The sequence below is a fragment of the Ursus arctos genome, unplaced genomic scaffold (assembly GCF_023065955.2).
Source record: "Ursus arctos isolate Adak ecotype North America unplaced genomic scaffold, UrsArc2.0 scaffold_16, whole genome shotgun sequence".
Lineage (NCBI taxonomy): Eukaryota > Metazoa > Chordata > Mammalia > Carnivora > Ursidae > Ursus > Ursus arctos.
In genome coordinates, this window is record NW_026622830.1 from 26,661,217 (window position 1) to 26,678,959 (window position 17,743).

Consider the following 17,743-nt stretch of genomic DNA (forward strand, 5'->3'; position numbering starts at 1 on the left):
GGCCTATGGTGGTGGGACATGGTCCAAGAGCTGAGTGATGCCCGTCTGGCTTGGGCGCCCTCCCACCTCCCCTCTGGGCCAGGGAAACATGAATAAACAGGCCAGACAACATAGATTCTTGCCTCCAAGATGGCCCCATGCTCAAGGTGGAGGCCACCTGGCCCTGCTCTGGGCTCCCACTATCCTACAGCCGGCAGTGTTGAGAGGTGTTGGAAGAGCCTGGCAAGAACAGCTCTTGACAGCTCCTCCGGGGATGGAAATTACACGTGGAGATTAAGTTGCATTCACATCAGACTCTGATTAGGTTCCCAAACCAAATGGTCCCCTTTAGAGCCAAAGGCATCCCCAGAAGTATGTGGAAAACAGGCAAGATCCCCCCCCAGACGAATGTCCCATGTCACTTACACTGCTTAACTGGGGCCAGTGCCCCTGCCAGCACCTGGAGCGTAGGTCACACCTCTTGCAGGTGAAATAGAAACAGGACTGCAGGTGCTCCCCACGCTCTCCAGGTAAGCCAAGGCCACCAACAGTCCCAGGCGTGGGGTGGAAGGTGGGGGAGCACAAGGACAGGACGTCAGGAGATGGATTAGTAACCACATATGGCTGTTTATTTTATACAGGGCTCTGTACAAAATATTTACACATATTCTTTACAGAATAGTAAACCACCTGAAGGTAAAAGGATAATGCTTTCTTCTCGTTGGCAGGGAGAATCCTGATGTCAGCAAAGGTACGAAACAAACGAACCCCCTCCTTAGGCTACAACAGAAGCATGTGCCACTTGCTTTCTGGGACCCAAAGGCTGTGGTCCTGGGTCCCATGCCCCTCCTTCCTTCTTCCCCATCAGCTCCTTTAGTATTTACAGACAGGCCCCCGTGCTGTGGCAGGAGGCGCTGATGCTGCTGTCCATCTGTAAAGGTGATAAGGGCACAAGCTTGCTGGGGGAGAAGACTGGGACCATCCGTCGCATCACCACCTCTGGGTCCTAGAAGAATTTCCTTTGTCTTCATGCCTCTATCACTGTCTAGATTAATCCATCCACATTACACTTACCCCAAGTAGGACTCCTGCTACAGAGAATGACCCATCACTTTAACCTTTTGTTTTAAAGTGCTTAGTGTCACTTCACGTGACTTGGCGTAGACACCTCTCCTCACTGCTCTGGGCCTGCCGGCTGCCTGGCGTACTAAATGCCCTCCACTCTGCGGTCCGGGTATGCTAAGGGAGAGGACTTCTGGCACGTTCACTTTAAGAAAACACCTGCCAAGAGAACAGTGCCCAAGAGACAGGAAAAAGAAAGTACAAGGCTGCTTCATACTCTACACCTCAATTCCTTAAAGCAGCAAAGGCACTTTTTTTTCAAGCCAGAGTTAATCTCAAACAAACTTGGTTTCGCTTACAGGAAAAGCTGTCCAGAAGGACTGAATGATCCATCCTGTCCCCTCAGGCCTGGAGAGTCCTCCAGAAGCTCGGGGCGGGAGCTGGCCGTTCCCAGCTTCTCCCATGCTCTTCAGGCTGCACTGTGTCCCCTCTGGTTGCTGACAAGTCTCCACTGACATTTCCGACCAGGAAGGAGAGACCAGCAGTTGAGGAGATAAACTGAATCCCCAAAAGGAAGCCAAGGTAGGAGTGAGCGGGTGCCTACTCGGGAGGAGAACAGTGGTCTGAGGAGAAGAGGAAGGAAGAGGGCGGCCCGCGGGCGCTCTGCAAGTGTGGGGCTGTAAACACGCAGCAGCTCCAGCTCAAGGGAGATGTTCAACGGCTGAGGAGAAAGGAAACTGCAGGGTCTTAGAAGCTCATCTTGCTGATGAGGACTGTTTTTCCTGTGAAGGAACTATCATTTTTAGAGTGAGGGTACTTTGCGTGTTGGGTATATGTAATTCTAAAAATAGTAATAAAAGTGTCCTTTAAAAGCAACATCATGTGGCTTGTGGGAGAGAATAGGGAGGAAAAAGAAAGCAGGCAGGCAAAACCAGTTTACATCTGGGCCCTACAACCTCACATTCCTTCATGTTTGACTGGAAATGCCCAAGTGACTTCTAGGCTGAAAATAGGCTGGATTTACCTAGTAACCTAGTTGACGTCTGCCTGATTTCTGACCAGCTAACGGAGCTGCTCTCGAGAGGGGCCGATCTTGTTCCCGGCTAGCAGCCTCTGTCCCCCGTCTGCGTTCCAAGGTCTAATTCCCTCGGCAGCAGCTCCTTCCTCCTCGGACCAGCGGCAGCAACGGAACAGGAGGCGCCGCGAGGTGGGCACTCGGTGGCCCAGCTTCACTCACTACTGGGCAGCCAAGAGGGTCCCCAGCAACCAGGCCCAGCGGGTTCCCACGGCCGCCCATGGTGCCCATGAGGGGCAGCAGCGGGGAGCACGCGGAGGAGGCCGCGGGGAAGGAGAGGAGCCCCGCAGCCCGGCCTCTGAGCGTGGCTGCCAGGCGCCAGCGGCCTCCAAAGCGAAGGCAAACCGCGGGCAGGCAGGGCGGGGCTGGCAGGAATAGAAAACCCTTGACAGAAACCCTTTTAATAAAGGAAATTCCACCCCCTCCCAATCCTTCCATGGAAGGGTGAGACCTCAGTGTAATGGAGGAGGAGGCGCCCTCCCCGGCTTTTAGGGGAACAGCTGCAGTTGGAACTTAGGGGCCCACTCCAGGGCACTTTTCACCACAGCCAGGGCGGCCGCTCCAAGCGCCACCGTCAGCCCCATCACCGCCAGCTTCACAAAGCGGTTGGTCCTTGGTTTGGTCAGGACATCTTTCGTGCGATCCTCTGGTTGCAGGAGTCCCCGAAACCGCTGCCGCAGCACCATGTCAGGCCTCTGCTGGGCGGATGCCAGCTCAAAGTCTTTGAAGGTAGAGGCGGCCGTCCTGCAGTGGGGGAGGAGACAGGAGGAGGAAATGCTATGAAAGAAGAGAAGGAAAGAAAGACAATCACAGAGGCTGGGGGCAGAGCCATCCATTGCTCAGAGGCTCTTCTTGATAAAGACCCATGAAGACCGAAGTAGGGATTCCGCTGGCCTGAGCTTAGGTCTCTGGAAACATCCCCCAGCCCTGACCCCGGCAGACACAATCTTCTACCACTTCTGCTCTCTCACAGACACCCCCAGTTCAACCAGAGCCTTGGCCTCACTCACTTCTCAGCCTGCTGTTGGGCAGCTGCCTCCCGAGCAAGTTCGGACGGGGGAAACTGAACAAACAGGTCTCCGGCTCTACTGATCAGTGTCTCATAGGGCAGGTCCTGAGGGATCTGGGACAATAGGTGGTGGACCGAGGCCATGTCACAGTCACAATCCAGGACTTCCTGCTCTCGATACAACACGATCTGTGGGGAGCAAGGCCTCGCATCAGAGAGCGGGACACGCAGGGCCTTTGCCGCTTGCACGTCATTCTCCTCAGAGATGAGTTTAAATCGGTAACAGACAGCAGACTCTTGTATCCACCAAAGAAGGAAGGACGGAGGTATGCGTGCTTTTCCCAGGGGGCTGGCCCTTCCTGCTATGGGGGGACTTCCACCCCAGGATGTGGAAAGCCCACCAACGAAATGAAGGAGGTTCTCTCGGGAGGAAAAGAAGGAAAGGGATCATGGGGAGACTCCTGGAGCTCCCACAGAGAAAAAAGTGGTTCAAAGCAGTAGAAAGAACAGTCCTGCTCCCCTCTCAAGAGCAGTGGAGGGTGTCCATGTGCTCCCCCCTCCGTGGGATGGTTCAGGCCGTCCTAAGCACTGGAGTCCCACCAAGCCCTGTCCGTGCTCCCTGTCGCACCATACCTCCTCCCTCCCTGGCCTGGAGCTGGCAGTCTCTACCAGTTCCTGGAGATGTCAAGAAGAACACGGACAATTTATAACGCACACGAGCATTTTTAAACGTTCAAAAGAAGCATGTAGTAAACAGATCTCTTTAACCTGGTTTAACCAAGTATTTCCCAAACCTATTTTGACACAGAGCCTCTTCTTTCCCCATGATGCTGCCATTCACATGGCGCAGAATGGTGTCCAGGGGCGTCAGTCTGGGAAATGCTCTCTTTCTCATCTTTCCATAATCACCAGGTTTCCCTTGAGGGAAAAGGATCAAGCTGGAATGGGTGATGGTGAACCTAGCTGCTGGCTTATGGCCTGTACCTACCACGGCTGCAAAGTAAATGGGCATCAGCGGGTGGCAGGCCAGGAAGAAGTCGTATAACCGCACGACGTGCCTGAAGTCAGACAGGACATGCCCAAACCAGGTGATGAGCCAGCTGAGGGCAAAGATGGTTCCCACCTCGGCACTAGGAGCAAGGAGATCCAGATGTTAGGTTCCCTGCAGGGCTGTCCCTTCCCGCTCCCTGGGGCATCTTTGTCCTCAGTGCTTATGAGAAGGGAGAATTTGGGAAATGCGCTCTCTGGAAAATTCAGTCCCCTAGGAATTCAGCATCTTCTCACCAAAATCAAAGTCCTTAAAACATACCCACCATCATGACACTAATACTACGATGGGGTCCTGGTTGCCTTATCTTGCCGGCTGCTTTCCTAATGGTTAACCAATGTCAATTACAGGAAGAAAAAGTAGCTGTTTTCACAGAACAATACCATGGTTTTGTTTCTGAGAAAGTCATATACTCTTCCGGCAGACACAGGCACATATTCTCAGGCTTAAAGATACAACTGTATTAATTGTTCAGTTAACATGAGATGACCGAAACATCTTAAGACATAGCTATTATTAAAAAAAAAAAAAAAAGGTGAGGCATTGGCCAAGGATACATTTCTAATTACAAAGAAGAGAAAAAATCATATGAGATTTGCAAAGAAATATTTCTTCTCTGTGGAACCCGGAGAATAAGCAACCCATGATGGCCTTGTCCTTCTTGACTTGGGAACCTACATTAGTATGTCCTTCTCTTGCAGCAATAACCTCAAAGTCCACCTCTGCATACTCACCTCCCCCTCCTCTCCCCACCCCTCCCCACCCAATGTAACCTCCTCAAGGGCGTGTGCTGTGACATCTCTCATATCCCCACGAGAGCACAGTACCCAGAAAATGCTCCCAGACCATGCAGAACTGAATCATCCAGCTCGCTGGCAAACAGAAAGGACAACCCGGAAGAACTTAACGCTAATCAACATATGATGGCGGTGAGATGGAGCTGGACTTGTGAGGAAGAGACCAGAGCCAGGATGCAGTCAAAGGGGTATGAGTGCACGTGTGCACGTGTGTGCATAAACGGAGCTGTGCACATACCTCTGCATGAAGTCATGGAGCTCTGGGTTCACCTGGTCAATGATGGGCATCAGATAGTTCAATATATGCTTGGTGTTGTCCATTGTTGGATCCATGAAATCCCTGGACGGAGACAATTCAATGAGCTCGGTCAGACCAAGCGGTCAGATCAGGGCTGAGGGGGTAGAACGGGGTTCCAACCACTGGGAACACGGACTAGCAAACGGCGGAGGAGTGACCCCCAGGGGGCCTGGAGGAGTGCTCCCCAGCCTCATATTCCTCCGCGCCGGTACCTGAGGTGGTGCGTAGACAGTTTTTCTACCAGGGATGTCGTCAGCTTCTCGCCTACCACCAGCAGAAACGTGACCACGATGTCGTGGTAGCCCTGGTAGTAGTGCAGCTGAGGGTTGCGCTCCAAGATGAGGAGGATGATGTCGACCAGCTCTTCCTGGAGCCCCTCTCTCTGCTTCTCTGGCATGCCTGGGGGGGGGGGGGGGTGCGGGAGATGCGCGTGAACACACCGAGCGGCCTGACAACGACGAGGGGAGGGCGACGGTCAGCAGAAGGTCTGCTAAGTGTGTAATAAAAAGTATGAATTGTGAGCGGTCCGGCAACACATACTAAAATCCCCACGCCATCGATACTACTCGGCGCACAGGAAAGAGCCACGGACCAGCAACCTTACAGCGGGGGAGCCCGCCCACGCCATCTTAACCCAGTGGCCACAGCTGCCGCTGCTGGGAGCGTGACTGCCCGGCACGCGGCGCCGGGAGAGGAACTCGGGAGGCCTGCTGTGCACGCCTGCGGGAGCGCGCTCGGCCGGGGCTACGTACCGGACGGCCCAAACCGAGGGAGGCTTTATAAAAATAACGGAGTCGTAAGACACAAAGGAACTACCCCAGGGTCAAGGAGGCTAACGAGATAGGATGACTGAATGGAACTGCTTGCGTTCATATTTCCTGTTCCTTTAAAGGACGGTGCTGTGATAAAGGGTGAGACCTGAAAAAAATCCACACATTCGTAGCAGCAGTTTTCAGTGTGTTGCTGACTTAATAAGTGCCGTGTGGTTATGTAAGAGCCTTGTTTTTAGGAACCACACCCTGAAATATTTAGGGGTAAAGGGACACCAGGTCTGTAATTGATTCTTAAATAATTGAGGAAAAAGGTGTGTGTGTGTGTGTGTGTAGGAGAGAGACAAAGCAGTACTAAAGCAAATATAGCAAAACATTAACATATAAGGAAATCTGCATAAAAGGCATCTAGGGAATTATTTGTCCTATTTTTGCAACTTTTCTACAGGTATGGAATTATATAAAAATAAAAAATTTAAGAGTTGCATGTTCTCCTCTAAACCAAACTAAGTATCACAGGAATATATCTTGATCTAAAATATAGCTGGAAACCCCTTCTCAAAAAGGCTTCCTCTAAAAGACCCAATAAAAAGAACACAGAGTAACTACCATGGTTAGGGAAAGTAATCAAAGTGGTGAGAGAACAAGACTAAACTCTGAATTTGCAGAGTAAGAGAGGTCAGCTGAACTCAAAAGAACACGGATGTAGAAGAATGTACGAAACCACATGGAAAGTGCAGCCCCACAAAGCAGCTCACAGACCGACATTCCATGAAGAGAAGAGGCAGAAAGCGTGCAAAGGAAAAGCAGGTTACCGAGGGGGAAACGAGGGCACCTGCCTGCGTGGTCTCATCCAAACTGGCAGGACAGGGAAAGGGGACTGGGCCATGGGCAGACGTTTTTATCAAAAGCAAGCGGGCAGGCTACCGGCTACACAGGAATCATGAGCAGAGGCGTAAGCAAGAACTAAGAGGCAAAATCCAAGCCAGAGCATGGTTTCGGAAGAGTGAGGCAATGGGTTTAGGGGCTCTCATCCCCTTTAGCAATTCTCCTTTCTTCTCGGACCTAAACAAAGGCAAGGCTGCCAAAGGAAGAGAAATGGATCGTAAACACGAGGTTTGTTGCCCAGCTTCCTTCGCTGTGAACATGGAGACAACAGCTGGTCATTCTTCTCATGCTTCCCGGAATGGGAAGTGATTTTTCAAGCAGACCCTTTAAACATGCAGGGAATGGCCTCCCCTCCAGTCCAGGGACCCAACAGAGGCACAGGTAAGATATCCCTATTTATACATTGAATCAAACAAAGATATGAATACTTCTTGTTAGTGCCCCCTTGTAAACCCATCTGCTCTTTAAAGCTAGACGATGGCTCTAGCGGTCCCTATGAAGTCCCTTCGGTGGCTCTGAAGCAGGGAAAAGCCTCTAGGTTTTTCATTCACCACCTCTAGGCCAAGAAAAATTACTCTGGGCTCAGGCTTTCACAGTGAGGGTCTGAATGTGACCCAGCCAGTGAGAGAGTGTCTCTGCAGACCGAGCGTACAAAGGGCCCCTGAGGAGGCAGGGTCCCACGCGAGGTCACGCCACGGGCCGGGATGGAAGCAGCAGCAGCAGAGCGTGCGTGCGTGCGTGCAGCTGGGACGGGCATTCCCAGGCGGCGGGACCGAGGGAGCTTCTCACCGGGCGGGAAGCGCCGCAGAGACCGCCTGACGTCCAGCAGCACCTGCTGGTAGTCCTTGCTCACCTGCCGCAGGTCCTTCCCTGTGGGAGGAAGGGGAACACGTTAGTGCAGGAATGTCCGCGAAGCCAGACTGGGGGCACAAACATTCTGGTATGACATCCAAGGCCCGGAGGACCTACTTCAGCTTTTTTTCCTGAAGAGGACAGGACACACGAGAACACCTGGAGAGGAATCCCCAGTTTGGTTCCAAACAAGCTGTTTCATTCGAGTCACAGTGACCATAGGAGGAGGGACACACTCTGTTCAGGGTGAGGTGGAAGGAGCAGCAGAGAAGTCAGGAAGCCAGAGGCCTACTGGAGGCGGCTCCTGCGAGTCGCTGGGGGACTGCTCCGAATTTCAAGGTCCATGTCAGTAAAATGGGGATATTTCCTCCCATATGTACCTCTCAGCTTCCTACACTGATCAAATGAGATCATGAGTGTGGAAACCACAGACCACTGGAAAAACCCGAACATCTGTGCAGCCATTCGTGCCCAGGGAGCACTGAGCTGTTCGGAAAGGAGCACTAAGATAAACTCACACAAAGAAGAACCTACCCTCTCTTTTTTTTTTTTTTTTTTAAGATTTTATTTATTTATTTGACAGAGAGAGACAGCCAGCGAGAGAGGGAACACAAGCAGGGGGAGTGGGAGAGGAAGAAGCAGGCTCATAGCAGAGGAGCCTGATGTGGGGCTTGATCCCGTAACGCCGGGATCACGCCCCAAGCCGAAGGCAGACGCTTAACCGCTGTGCCACCCAGGCACCCCAAGAACCTACCCTCTCTTGACCCTGAAATTTAAAAACGAAGACGCTGCAACGGGAGCCTGTGTTCAGTTGCTAAGTCCACACCGTGGGAAAGTAAGGAGGCAGTCTCTAGCTGTTGTACGTGGGACAAGTGTACTCGTCCCTCACCCCCGACCCAGTGTAATACAACAGGTGCAGATTTCCAGCACAACCCAAATCCAGAGCTCCCCGACGAGCAAGTGTAATACTTCCCCCCACACAGACTTCATCTTACGAAGATCTGGGAAGTTTGGAATCTGATAGGAGAGCGTCATCTCCGGGTTTAGCGTGTGAACAGGGCGACGTCTTTTCCTTCCGACCGAAAGCCCGCTGCTCTGAGGCAGCCAGTTTCAAAGATAACAAGCGGCAACTTAATACTGACTCGGTGGCACCGTGGCGCCCTGAGCTTCTTGTCCGCAGGGGCTGTGACTCGCCTCCAGCCCCTGGCATAACAACAGGAGCACAACTAATATCCGCCAGACGAGGGAAAGAGTCTCCAGCACCCCGACTTTGGCCAGACATAGTAGGAAAGCAATCAATGTTTGTTGAGTGAATGAATGACAAAGCGGATTCACTGTTCTGCAGTACTTTCTTTGTATTTTGTACTATATTCCAAGGAACTGCTGTTACTTCATGGGCCTTGCAAACTAGTTAAGTAACAGCTTTTCTTTCTTTTTCAAGATTTATATATTTATTTTAGAGAGAAAGAGAGAGAACATGCACGTGAGCGCATGGGGAGAAGGGGCAGAGAGAGAGGGACAATCTCGAGCAGACTCCCCACTGAGTGTGGAGCCCCACATGGGGCTCGATCCCATGACACGAGATTGAGACCTGAGCTGAAATCAAGAGTCGAACGCCCAACCGACCGAGCCACCCGGGTGTCCTAATAATAGCTTTTCATACTGTTACGGAACTTTAGAATTCAAAACGATCTTAGTATTTCCCAGCAAAAAAGTTTTGTTTTGCTTAAGGACCAGAGAGGTATTCTCTCTCCCCATGGCTTAGTGTTTCTCAAAATGAGCTCATCTGCACCAGAATTAGCTGGGGTGCTTGTTAAAATACAGATTCCTATAACCCACCTCTAAGTGAATATAGAAACTGGAATAATATAATAAACCCCCCTACCTGGTCAATAAAAGCTACCTATCAACCTAATAAAAGCTCATTCTATTTTTTGAAGAAAATTCTACTTATCCGTTTCAGAGTGGGCCCAAACATGTCCTAAAATGCTTTAGACTTACACATCTACTATTGGCTTAAAATGAGCATAAATCAAAGATCCTGGAATTCTTTTTTTTCTTTTAAGATTTTATTTATTATTTGAGAGAGAGTGAGAGCGAGCGAGAGAGCACAAGCAGGGGGGAGTGGCAGAGGGAGCGGGAGAAGCAAGCTCCCCCCTGAGCAGGGAGCCCGATGCCGGGCTCGATCCCAGGACCCTGAGACCACAACTTGGGCCGAAGGCAGATGCCCAATGAACTGAGCCACCCAGGAGCCCCCTGGAGCTCTTTTATCCCTGTGTCCTAGACAAGTTTCCCTCACAACCACCCCCCACCATTACCTGATATAGGAGGTGGGTCACTGGTGTTGACATTGAGGAGCTTGGGCCACACTTTCTGCCTGATCTCATCAGTCAGGAGCCCCCCTTCACTGATAGCCATGCGTCTAAGGGCGGCCACATCAGTGGGGTCACTGTTCAGAGCCTGGTATATCTCTGCCACTTTCTTTCTCCTTTTGGCGTTAAAGTCTGCAAAACAAAGGGGAAAAGGCATCAGGCACATACTCAGCATGCGTGCGTTTTCTGTGCAGGGCTCAGTCTCCTTATTTGGTTGGAGGTACAAGTAGGTATCTTTAAAGCTGACCTACAGAGATGTAATTAGCGCATAATGTGCAAAACACTGAGGAGATACACCATATAAATGACAATCAAGGAAGTACAATTATAATAAACACTCAGTGAATTCAGGCATACCTAACACTATTAATGTTTCGGAACAGAATCGAATGCTTGTTCTTTCTTAATAACAAACTTCACAGAACATACATATGTCTTTATATAATAATTTTTTCCTGTTGTTTATATGCATGTCACCAAATTCAATACATTTTAAAGTAAAACCACATGAGAAAAAATTCTCCAGTTACATGCTAATACAACTGGTAACATATCAGAATTACAGAGACATTTTTTCTTTCTTTCTTTCTTTTTTTTTTTTTTAAGTAGGCTCCATGCCCATTGTGGGGCCCACCCTCATGACCTAGAGATCAAGAGTTGCATGCTCTATCAGCTGAGCCAGCCAGGCGTCCCTACATAGAGACATTTCCAAAAGCAGAATACCAAAGGGAGTACGCGGGTCTCCAGGGTGGCTGGTGGTCAGAGTGGCACGATCATGCACGCAGAGCAACTGTTTCTGATGGCCACGTTAACTACGGGTAAGCAGGAAGCACTGTTTTAAGCATCTTACATCCTTATGTGATAGTTTGTGATTTATACATCGGCATTTTACTGTATTTAAATTCCTTTTAGGAAATTGGCTGGGAGTCTGTGGTTGATGTGTATCCTATTGTAATTTTTCTATTGAAAAGAGTACAGTAATATGCTTTCACGGTTTAATGCAGAGTATCTAATTTTAGGAACAGCAAACGCAATCAAAGTTAAACAAGACGGTACCAAAGAGATGTTACAGAACAGTGTAGTATAACTGCCCCGAAAAGCAACGTGCAGACACCAAGAGCTCAAAGAGGCTGTGGTAGGTCAGGCTAAGTTGAGGCCTTACTGAAGGGTGTAATTTCGAAAAGAAGGGCGGATTTCAAGAAGCAGGGGGTGGGGTAGAGAGCAAAAGAAAGGCTTGGATCCAAGAAACACAAGGCCCTTTCATCTAACAGTAAACAGATTCATTTAAGAAATATTTATGTAGCATACACAAGGTGCAAGACCCTACAGTTAAGTGGAAGGTAAGAGTGGAAGGAAGGTTAGGCTTTAGGAGGGTCACTAAGCAGCTTTCCTCAGTAATATTCTACTCCGAGACAACAGTCTACAAATTGTTTCCATGGCAAAGATGCACATTATTAACAGCATAAAAGTTGGTAAGTTGGTACTAATGGTCCTGCTTACCTGTGACATACAAAGGATACAAACAGAGGCATCACTGGCTTGGAGTCACATGCACCTGGAGGTGCAGACAGAACACAACACAGGTGACCCTTCACCCAGGTAAACCTGTTCTCCTGGCTAGACTGTTATTTTCCCTGGTAACCTAGTTGGGTGATCACCTGTTCCAGTTTTTCTGAGAGATTCCTGGTTTACGTCTATAGTCTCGGCATAATTATCCAAACTAAACCCCTCCTGCTAACTGCACTCTCAGAAATGTCCCAGCATGGATGCTTAATTAAATGGTAACTCTACCTAGAAATCATGAAAAAATCAAGACTCAATTTCCTCTGTTAGCATAGCACCTACTAGTCTAACGTTTGTTTACAAGGTGCTTCAAGTTCTTAAAGACTGACTGACTGATTTAGAGCATGTGCATAGTGGGGGAGGGGCAGAGGGAGAGGGAGAGAGAATCTCAAGCAGACTCCCTGCTGAGCGTGGAGCCCAACACGGGGCTCAATCTCACGACCCTGAGATCATGACCTGAGCCGAAATCAAGAGTCGACTACTTAACTGAATGAGCCATCCAGGCGCCCCAAGATGCTTCAAGCTCTTGGCTTGAGTGTGTCCTTCCTTCCTTCCTTCCACCCACCTGCTCATTAGTCCATCCATTCATTTATCAATCCATCACTTAATGAGCCTCTACTTGTAGTAAGTACTACACTGGGGACAGAAACATGAATGTGATACCGCAGCCTTTGAGAGGTTCACATAAGGGGGGGGGGACACAATTATTGTATAACAGAACCATGAAAAATTATGAAAATCCAGAGGGAGGAATGACTACTTCTGGGGCAATCAGGAAAGGCTTCAGTGAAAATATATTCTGCAACCTTTTTTTTTAATTAAAAAAATTTTTTAAAGATTTTATTTATTTATTTAAGAGAGAGAGAGGCAGAGGGAGAGGGAGGGGGAGAAGCAGGCTCCCTGCTGAGCAGGGAGTCTGACTTGGGGCTCCCTTGAAGGACCCGGGGATCATGACCTGATCTGAAGGCAGACGCTTAACCGATTGAGCCACCATGGCGCCCCTATTCTTCTTAAAGCAAACTTTGCACATGGAAGAGTGTGTTGAAGGAAGAGCATTCCAGGCAGAGGAAAGACTGTGTGGAAAGCCTTGTCACATGAAAGAAATATCATGTCCAGAAAACAGAGAAATTTTGTGAGGCTGAAGTGTTAGGGAAAGAGAGAAAACAGAACCTGGAAGGACTACAGGAACTGGGTAATAAGAGTTTGGGTTTTATCCTGCACTCAAGAGGAAGACAAGGTGGGGTGCCCGGCTGGCTCAGTCAGTGGAACCTGTGACTCCTGATCTCGGGGTTGTGGGTTTAAGCCCCACACTGGGTGTAGAGATGACTTAAAAATAAAATATTAAAAAAAAAAAAGAGGAAGACAAGGAAGGAATTTTAAACTTGATCAGGGGCGCCTGGGTGGCTCAGTCAGATAAGCATCTGCCTTTGGCTCAGGTCATGATCCCAGGGTCCTGGGATGGAGCCCCACGTTGGGCTCCCTGCTCAGTGGGAAGCCTGCTTCTCCCTCTCCCTCTGCCGCTCCCCCTGCTTGTGCTATGTCAAATAAATAAATAAAATCTTTAAAAATAAATAAATAAATTCAGAGTGTCCTTGTACTTTCTACACATCACAAATTAAGAACACTTAGAATGATAATATTGAATACTGCTTGAGGTAAGCTGACGTTTAGAAATCTTGTTAACCTACTTGCTAAGAGTGTGGAAATATTTCCTCAATTTGTTTAGACATATATCCACCCCACCCCTCTTCCCAAGTGAGCTATTCAGCAATCTGGGGGAAAGGAAAACTCTTGCTACTATCTTGGGGGAAATAACTCTATTTGCAATCAGCTGGATTTCCATTATACTTTGGCAAATAATCTGCCAGAATTTTAACTAATTCTGAACCCAAACCACAGCTCCCATACTTATTTCTCTTAACGCTCTGCTCCTATTCTATTTTTAATCCTGCATTTCAAAATTTACTACTATCTTCCTGTTCGGGGCGCTCTGTGGGAATTCAACAAATATGTGTGGAATAAAATAAATAATTAGCTTAGCCACTGTTCCTGGAAAAAGTGGCCTACAGTAAATGATATCACTTCCCCCACACTACAGTTAGGGACAGGCTCACTGCGGTATGTAGACTCTTTGGCCTCTTTCTAAAGCTCCTCGTACTTCCCAAAGCAGGATACTGCGCAAACGTGGACTTCAGCTGCTGTCTGTTTAGGCTCCACTTTCGACCCCACAATCCAGTGATTGAATGGTAGTGGCAGATGAGGAAGGCACGCCTATGTGTGCTACTCCCCGCTTCAACAAAAATTTATTGCCCCTAATATATAGGTTCTCACTGCGATGTAAAAAAGGAAGAGAAAACCGAAAACTCAAGGGAGCTAGAGATGTATAAATTACAGAGTGATAAGGACAACTACTAGGCCATACAACAAAGAAGAAAAGGTTAGCAAAGTCTCACCTGAACAACTCCTTTCATCTCAGAAAGAGAAAAATCATAGACCTGTTCTCGGGAAGCTCAGGAAAACAGTAGAATAATGTCCACTATCTATTTTACTTTAAGATAAATTTTATATATGGATTTTGGGGTGAGACCCACATTTCTGGACTTGAGAATGCTATATAAAAGCCCACATTTCATCTGGAGGTAGCATCTATGTAATCCAAATCCCCATGTATCCTTTCTTCTCCAGCTTCTTTTTGCCCCCACTTAAAACAGAGATGTATTACAGGGGTGCCTGGGTGCTTAGTCCATTAACTCAGCTGACTCTTGATTTCAGCTCAGGCTGTGATCTCAGGGCTGTGGAATTGAGCCCCGAATCAGGCTCTGTGCTCAGTGGGGAGTCTGCTTGAGATTCTCTCTCTCCCTCTGCCCCTCTCTCTCTCAAATAGATAAATCTTAAAAAAACAAACAAAAAACCCCTCTCTCTCCCTCTGCCCTTCCCCTTGCTTGCATGAGTACTCTCTCTCTCTAAAAAGAGAGAGAGAGAGAGAGAGAGAGAGAGAGATGTATTATATACTCCAAAACTGATACTTTCCAAATTCCTTTATAGTAAAGGTTCTGGCTGTCATAATCATGACAGAATGAAATGACTATCCTACAACTGGCTGCAAAATATAAGACACTGCTATAAAAAAAAGCCTAATGTCTGAAAAGTAATTCATTCAACAAAGGAAAAAAAAATATTGGTACTACTTGGCCTGTTCTCCATTAACATGATCATTTTAAAAAGGGAATTGAAGCAGTGGTCCTTAACAGTTCAGATAAGGGTGGCTGAGCTCACTACTGTCTCACACCTCTCCCAACTCTGGCTACAAAACCCAGGTTAAGATCTTCTGAGCAACAGGTATCTCCAAAAAGCATCTGGGTTGGGAAACCTAATATATAGGGAAAGGACAATGAGAAAAGATGAGCACTAGCTATGCTTCCTCTAAAAATTTTTTCCAGGGGAGGCTGAGTGGTGCAGTCAGTTAAGCATCCGACTCCTGGTTTCAGCTCTGGTCATGATCTCAGGGTCATGAGATGGAGCCCTGCATCTGGCTCTGTGTTTAGTGGGGAGTCTGCTTGAAGAGTCTCTCCCTCTGCCACTTCCCCTCTAAAATAAATCAATCAATCTTAAAAAAAAAAAAAAAGGTTTTCCATATCAGTAACATATATATTCGTGACTTGATCAGGTAAATGAGCTACACACTTAATAATGAAATCCTGTGTGAGAGTACAAAATTCCATGCTGATTATTTGATTTAAGCTTGTGTATCAAGAAAGCTTTACAGTCTTTTTTTTAAAATTTTTGAGTAAATTCTACCCCCTCGAACTCACAACCCTGAGTTCAAGAGTTGCATGCTCCACTGACTGAGCCGGCCAGGCGCCTGCAGAAAGCTTTACAGTCTCTCAACAGAAGTTACACTCAAACCAAGCAATGTCAGCCTAAATCAAAACAATGGAAGACCCAGCCAGAGAGGAGACAGATTCCCCCAAACAGACACCTCCTGTCCCATCCCTTGAACTCCTAATGCTGACACTGGAAATGAACTTAAAATTTTATGTTTGAACTTCATACCTGTACCAGATAAAGACAGTGGGAGAGGAAAACCTTACCTTACTTGGACTAAGGTTCCTACTGAAAACAAAATAAAACAAAGTAACCTCTGTTCTGGAAGTCCTAACTAGTTTCAACAAACAGTATCCAAATTAGCAGAGATCCATTAACTACCTGAAACATGAAGACAAGCATGTATTAAGAAAAACTGCTTGGGGTGCCTGGGTGGCTCAGTCAGTTAACCATGTGACTCTTGGTATCAGTTCAGGTCTTGATCTCAGGGTGGTGAGTTCGAGGCCCCTGTTGGGCTCTGCGGAGCCTACTTAAAACAAAACAAAACAAAACAAACTGCTTTACCCCAACAATAAAGAAAAATATACTATTGAGTAAACCAATCTGATCATAAAGTCTACAAAGGAGGGTTTCCAATATTAGTAACTTTGCCAACAATTAATTCTCCAATATGATTAAAAGCAGAACAAGAACTCTCATCCCTAAATTCCTCCCAGAGAAGCAAAACCAAGGAAACTGGGTTAAAGTCTCACAACCTAGGCACAGCCACACTACAACAGGTCACAAAACCCATACTGCTTGGGGCACTATTATGCCATGAGGACAGATGTCATACAAAAACACCAGCAAAGGGTTACAAGGCCAAAGGGCCCAAAGAAGTAATATGAGGAGCGAACAGGAGTAAAGTAAGATAACAGAAAATGAGTACAGAAAAACGTGGATACCAGGTGCTTCACCAAAAATGTGGGCTGCATATGTGGCCGGTCTATTACGGGCAGCACTCATCAGAGTACAGAAAAATGGGAAAGCACCTTAATCTCAGGGGGAAAAGAGATATCTTCCTTTGTACAGAGTAAACATGAATAATTTTAAGTGCCGTGTTTTAATTGTATGTAAAACATATTCAAAAACTGCACAACGAAACCATGATTTCATAGAAATTACTGCTTAGTATGAAACTATAAAAATTTGGGAGAATCGCTTTCTTCTACACAATTAAGTAACATTAAATTAGGTGGCACAGGATCGAGACAGAAAGTAGATTAGTGGTTGCCAGTAGCCGCGGAGACTGGAGAATGGGGAGTGATGGGGGTTTCTTTTTGGAATTAGAAATGTTCTGGAATCAGACAGTGGCTATGATTGCACGACACTGTAAATGTGCTAAGAACCAGTGAACTGTACATTTGAAAAGGCTGGATTTTTATGGCAATTAAAAGAAATAGGTGGTGTACGTACACCGCGTAAATCAAGCCGGCGAGAGATGAATGAAGTTTGGGAAACGCGCCCTGCAACTAGGGAGGAGGCACCGGGAGTGTGCGGACGTGGCCGGACAGCCTCGGGCCGGGGGTTGAGGCTCGGCCTCAGTTCTCCGGGAGACCCAATTCTCCCCAGATGTGACGAAGCCGGACCAGATCCCCCGCCCGTCCTTCGCACTGGGGACGCGAGCCGGCCAGCAGGGTTCCTCTGGTCTCAGCATCCGCTGACTCCCCAACTCCGGATCGCTTCCCTTTCAGACGTGACCGGGCCCACCACCCTTTTCCTCTCCCGCGGTCCCGACCCCGGCCCGCGGCGCTGGGCACACCCGCGCGGTCCCTCGGGGCTCCCTCGCCCGCACCCCCCCTCCCGGACGCCGCCTGCGCCTGGGGCCGCTCCTCTGACAGCTATCCCCTGCCGACCCCCCGCAGGGCCGCCCCTGCCCCGCGGGCCGTCCCCGAAGGTCGCTCCTCGGCGCCCCCGCCGGCTTCCGTACCTGTCTTCTCCGCGCCGCCGTCCCAGCGGCTGGAGGTGGGCCCGTCGCCCTGCGCACTCGGGAGGGCCATGTCCCGGGGGCCCGGGCTCGGGCCCGAGCCCCGGCTAGTGGCAGAGCTGAGAGAAGACGCGGCTATGGCCGCGGGACCCAGAGCCGGCTCCGCCGGACAGGGTAGAATCGGTCCGCCTGCGGCGCGCAGGCGCGCAGGCGACCCCGCGCGGGCCCCGCCCCCGCGC

The 17,743-nt window shown here is 48.8% G+C and overlaps 1 protein-coding gene across 4 annotated transcripts; it reads right to left on the bottom strand.

Annotated features, from left to right (window-relative positions):
* Window positions 1-582: 582 nt before the first annotated feature.
* Window positions 583-17,743, bottom strand: TBC1D20 (TBC1 domain family member 20). Of its 4 annotated transcripts, XR_007190670.2 has the most exons (10): window positions 17,508-17,734; window positions 10,097-10,282; window positions 7,716-7,796; window positions 5,481-5,667; window positions 5,209-5,310; window positions 4,114-4,255; window positions 3,127-3,314; window positions 2,066-2,860; window positions 1,401-1,762; window positions 583-910 (listed from the first exon to the last, which is right to left on the bottom strand). XR_007190670.2 is itself a non-coding variant. In XM_026503210.4 (8 exons), the coding sequence occupies exons 1-8, from the start codon at window positions 17,575-17,577 to the stop codon at window positions 2,605-2,607; spliced, it is 1,212 nt and encodes a 403-aa protein (XP_026358995.1). In that variant the 5' UTR covers window positions 17,578-17,743; the 3' UTR covers window positions 583-2,604. The 4 variants fall into 4 exon arrangements, 1 of the variants encoding a protein (XP_026358995.1); XR_008959384.1 differs by having other exon boundaries at window positions 583-1,762; window positions 17,508-17,741; XR_003317237.4 differs by having other exon boundaries at window positions 1,401-2,860.

Bases quoted from the DNA above. Each gene is read 5' to 3' on its own strand.
- TBC1D20 (XM_026503210.4), bottom strand. From the start codon at position 17,577: ATGGCCCTCCCGAGTGCGCAGGGCGACGGGCCCACCTCCAGCCGCTGG. The intron at 4,256-5,208 runs GTATGTGCACAG...CCTTGCTCCTAG, and splicing joins CTCCATGACTTCATGCAGAG to TGCCGAGGTGGGAACCATCT. The intron at 3,315-4,113 runs GTAGGTACAGGC...TGCTCCCCACAG, and splicing joins CCATTTACTTTGCAGCCGTG to ATCGTGTTGTATCGAGAGCA.